The sequence below is a fragment of the Pistacia vera genome, unplaced genomic scaffold (assembly GCF_008641045.1).
Source record: "Pistacia vera cultivar Batoury unplaced genomic scaffold, PisVer_v2 Contig712, whole genome shotgun sequence".
Classification (NCBI taxonomy): Eukaryota; Viridiplantae; Streptophyta; class Magnoliopsida; order Sapindales; family Anacardiaceae; genus Pistacia; species Pistacia vera.
Window position 1 is genome coordinate 382,818 of NW_022196571.1, and position 4,564 is coordinate 387,381.

The 4,564-nt window shown below is 32.9% G+C and overlaps 1 protein-coding gene across 1 annotated transcript; it reads left to right on the forward strand.

The window, feature by feature from the left end:
• The first annotated feature begins 584 nt into the window (after positions 1-584).
• LOC116114530 lies at positions 585-3,022 on the forward strand. The gene is made up of 4 exons (XM_031400676.1): positions 585-1,111; positions 1,323-1,432; positions 1,891-1,970; positions 2,043-3,022. Exons 1-4 carry the CDS (start codon positions 842-844, stop codon positions 2,810-2,812), a joined length of 1,230 nt encoding a protein of 409 aa, XP_031256536.1. The 5' UTR covers positions 585-841; the 3' UTR covers positions 2,813-3,022.
• The last annotated feature ends 1,542 nt before the right edge of the window (positions 3,023-4,564 follow it).

Sequence of the window (4,564 nt, forward strand, 5' to 3'; positions counted from 1 at the left end):
ATTTCATTATATTTTTGCACTATATTTTCAATTTTTTTTTAATTACTCAAGAGTTCATAAATTTGAATTCTCACGACTACTAATAAGAGATAATTATTAAAAATTTATCTAATTATTAATTTTAGGATCTTAAATAATTAATAAAGTTACATATAAACTGATCGGAATACCTTGATAATAAAAACCAAAAAGAAAAGTACAGTCAAAATGGTGTAAATAGTATATAATCTCCGAGTAGAAGAGATTAATGAAATGAATAAATAAATAAAAAGCATCTCGGTCGTTGTTAAGTGTGGGGTGGATTGTAGGTCCCATTATCTCCTTCTAAAAAGTATAAACGATAAAACTACCCACTCCCATCATTTTGTATTTCTCTCTCTCTCTCTCTCTCATCCCAATTCCACCCTGGCACTACTCGTCCGTACCCTGTCTACTTCTTCTTCTGATTCCCCTTTACCCTCCTCCTTCCACTGGCTACCTCCTCTTCCGGTCACCTACACGTGCTTCCCTCTCTCCCCACACGTGTGTTCCTGCCTTAACTATTCTCTTCTTTCCTTCCTTTCTTGTGGTGCAACAAATAAAAGTTAGAGAGAGAATGTTGATGGGGAGTTATTAAAGCAAAGAAAAAAAAAAAAAAAAAACAATTTATTGTTGTATTGTTGTGTTGTCGTAGTGAGTTTTTGGGTTCTGCACTCTCTCTTTCTTTCCTTCTTTCTTTCGTATTTTTTTTTTTTCTTCTTTGTCTCTCTGCAAAAATCAGACCTTGAAAGATCATTCATTTGGGTATTGATTTTGGTCCTTCTTGTTGTAATCAAATCTTTTTGCTTGATATAGTTTACTGATGAGGATCAGGAAAAGGCAGGTACCCTCTCCTCTTTCATCTCTCTCACCTGTACCAGTAGTTTCAGATCCCCACTTCAACCGGCCTCCTCCGGTGGTGCAACTCCACCCACATCACAGTCTTGCACAACCACATGCTAGGAAATCATATGGCTATTCTCAACGGTCTGATCATCCCAATCAACCGATCGGAACCATCGGCCACAACAACAACGGCTTGGATGATGGTGATGGATCAGTAGCTCAAACCCACGAGAAGATAGATAGTTTGGTTCGTGTATTTATTTATGAATAACAGTGCACTAGTGTTTCATGTAGTGTAAAGATAACATTTTTGTTGATTTTACTTGAGGATTAATTTGCACCATCCGCAAGCGTATATTTTTATTATTACAACATTAACAATACTATCGAAAGCTGCTTCTTCTTCTTCTTCTTGTTCTAAATGGATCCTAAGTTTTCTTGTTTTGATTCCATGGCAGGTTTTGTTGCAAGGTAAAGATTATGAGAGAGGCAAAGAACAAGATGGAGATGGAGATGGAGATGGAGATGAAGAAGAAGAAGACGAAGAGAAGAGTTGTAATGATTCCAGGTAAGAAAGATATGAGAAAAAGTCTCTCGTTCTTCTATCTTCTCTCATGAAATCTTGTAGTAAAAAGGTGAAAAGAAAGAGACCCATAAATTGATTTTACCCAACAAAGAAAAGAAAAAAAATACTGCAAGTGGAAATCCTGTTTTGGTTGTTTTTTTTTTTTTTTTTTTTTTTTCCTTTAAAAAAAAAAAAAGAAAGAAAAAATTCAGCTTTGGCTAGCCACCATACCTTCCCATCTAATCTAATCTAGTAGTCTTTTATTTTTCTTATTTTCTCTATATTGGCTAACTAATTATATGCTCATGCTGTGCACGTTAGCATGTGATGATGGTCCCCATCTACAACATAAATCTTGGCTCTTACTCCATTTTGCACTCTTTTTTTCTTTGGTTTAGTTTCATTTGGGTTGAAAATTTCATCTATGTGGTTGAGGATCTTTTCTGGGTTTGTGTTTTTAGGAGCAAAAGCATCTTGGATGCAGAAATAGTACTTAATGGAATTGCTGTTTCTTCTTCTCACTTGAGTTCTTCACATCAAGGTAAACATGTCAAATGAGTCATTTTAACATGAATTTGAATTATCGTTTGATGTTGCACTTTGTATCTTATAGTTGTTGGGAGATGGTGTGAGGGAGAGAAAGCATTCCCATTGAAGAAGAGAAGAGGGAGCTTTGAGAGAAGAGGCAACGAGGAAACGAATGCATTGATATTGGATGATGAGAAAGATAATATTCATAAGAAGATGAAGATGAAGACCAAAGTTATGAAGACAAAGATGAACAAGAAATTTGGTCTCGATTCTCATCTTAATGAACAAGAAGATAATAAGGAAACAACAGCAACAAAAGAGAGCTCAAATGCTGTTGTCGATGATGATACTAATAATAACATTTCTTCTTCTACCACAACAAGCGCAAATAAGAAGAGAGCTCGAGGTGGTGCATTAATGGAGGGCTCGAGGTGCAGTCGAGTTAACGGGCGAGGATGGAGATGTTGCCAACAAACCCTTGTGGGTTACTCTCTTTGTGAGCATCATTTGGGGAAAGGAAGGCTGAGGAGCATGACGAGTGTTCGTAGTAGATCACTTGGCAACACAGGAAACAATGAAAGCACATTATTATTATCATCTTCATCAAATGCTTCTTCTTCTAATTCTACCGCTGCTGTAACTTCAACTTCATCTTCATTGACGGAAGAACCTAAAAAACCAAATGCAGCTACTGAAGTTGTTGAAGAAGAGAAAGATGAGGAGAAGCGCCCATTGATGATGACGACGACAAAGAAGAGAATGAAGCTTGGAACAGTGAAAGCTCGATCAATCAGCAGCTTGTTGGGCCAAACGAATAATGATCAACTCACAGTTGGTGATAATAACAGGTAGGGCAAAGTGCATGTGAAGGGAAATTAATGAATCATCAGGATTATTATTCCATGCTGCAACTGTTTTCAAAAAACAAATCTAATTGCTTTGAGAAAGTATTTTGGTTTTGTTTTGTTTTTGTTTTTGTCTTATGAGTGAGTATTTGATATTAAAGCAGAAAAATGTTTTTTCGTTTTCGTTTTTGATGGGTGATTATCTGGCCAGAAATATACTTTTAAGTCTTTAACAATTAAATAAAATATTATGTGGGTTAACAACTGATCCAGAAGGCCATAGTTTAGATGGTCACTGTGTCTTTTGACCAAGAAATTAAATTGCAATATTCTATGGAAATCCTTGAAGAAAATATTGATAATAAATTATTGATGCATCAGAAAATTATGTCTATTATTTTTCTGCAAGAACATGGATATGCATCTTCACATATAATAAATTCCTCATGTTATGTAAATGTATAATATAATTTATTATTTATTAGATTAATATATATTTATATATTAGGGATGATAAAGAAGCCATTAAATAAAACTATGAATCGTACTACTTTTTTTCACTACAAAATTTTATATATATATATAAATTGGTGCATGGCTGATTGATTTTATTCACTGCGGAAGAATAAATTTGCACCAAAGGAAAATAAAACTAAGTTGGTGAAAAAGTCTCTGTAACGAAAAGATTTTCTCGGGAAAATTTGCTTGTAAACATTTCATTTATTTATATTTATAGATGAGCAATATTACACTTACAACTTAATCTTATAAACTTTTTCTTACAACTTCGATATGACATTTCACAAAAGATTTTCAAAGAAAGATATAATATTTTAATGGATGATTTTATGCTTTATTAGCAATATTAATTGGCATATAATCTCAATATGTAAGAGTTTTAGTAACAATATCATCTTTGTACTTCACTACTACAGTCGTTAATTTAAACTTCAATACAAGACAATCTCACCATTTCATTCTGTTGATATGATAAGATCATTCAATAAAGATTTGAAAGTCAAACCATCTTACTTTATTGATTGTTCGTAAGTATCATTTGATAATCTCATGTAATAATACTGGATTTTTTTCGAGAATTATTTTTTTATCGAAATATAACCAATAAATATCTTACATGGATTAACGATACGAAGTTTCTATAGAGATAGAGAGAGAGAGAGAGAGAGAGAGGGTTGAAAATTCTTCCCTCTTCTTCTGTATTATTCTATGGTGGCTTTTGATTATATAAGAAGAAAAAATAGAAGTCAAAGGCATAAAAAGAAACAAGATAAATGCAAAAGTAAGTGTTTGCAACACATTTATTTGAAGAACAATTATGGTTAATATTGCTTGTAACGAAGAGAAAAGAATAGAGGGGAAGAAAAATATGGTTAATGGATTAATAATTGTGATTCATTAATGTTGACCATGAGTATTGTAAGCTTAACATTTAATGCGATAAATGATTGTTCATTATCATAAGCATGTGGAGTGAGACCTAAGATTAAATTATATCTATTTTTCTATTTTTATTATATATAATTAGTTATTGTGAATTAACACTTAAAAAAAATGCAGTGAAAATAGTGGTTCAAATATTTTTTTTTTTTTTCTTAAACAAGATGTCTGAGTCAATTCAACTAATCTTGACTAGTATAACATTTCACTGTCATGATCATCCGCTTAAATCTTGAGAGTCATGAGGATTCAAATCTGAGATTGTATACCTTAACCACACATCACAGTGCTCGTCCTACCA

Bases quoted from the DNA above. Each gene is read 5' to 3' on its own strand.
- LOC116114530 (XM_031400676.1), top strand. From the start codon at position 842: ATGAGGATCAGGAAAAGGCAGGTACCCTCTCCTCTTTCATCTCTCTCA. The intron at 1,112-1,322 runs GTTCGTGTATTT...ATTCCATGGCAG, and splicing joins ACGAGAAGATAGATAGTTTG to GTTTTGTTGCAAGGTAAAGA. The intron at 1,971-2,042 runs GTAAACATGTCA...TGTATCTTATAG, and splicing joins CTTGAGTTCTTCACATCAAG to TTGTTGGGAGATGGTGTGAG.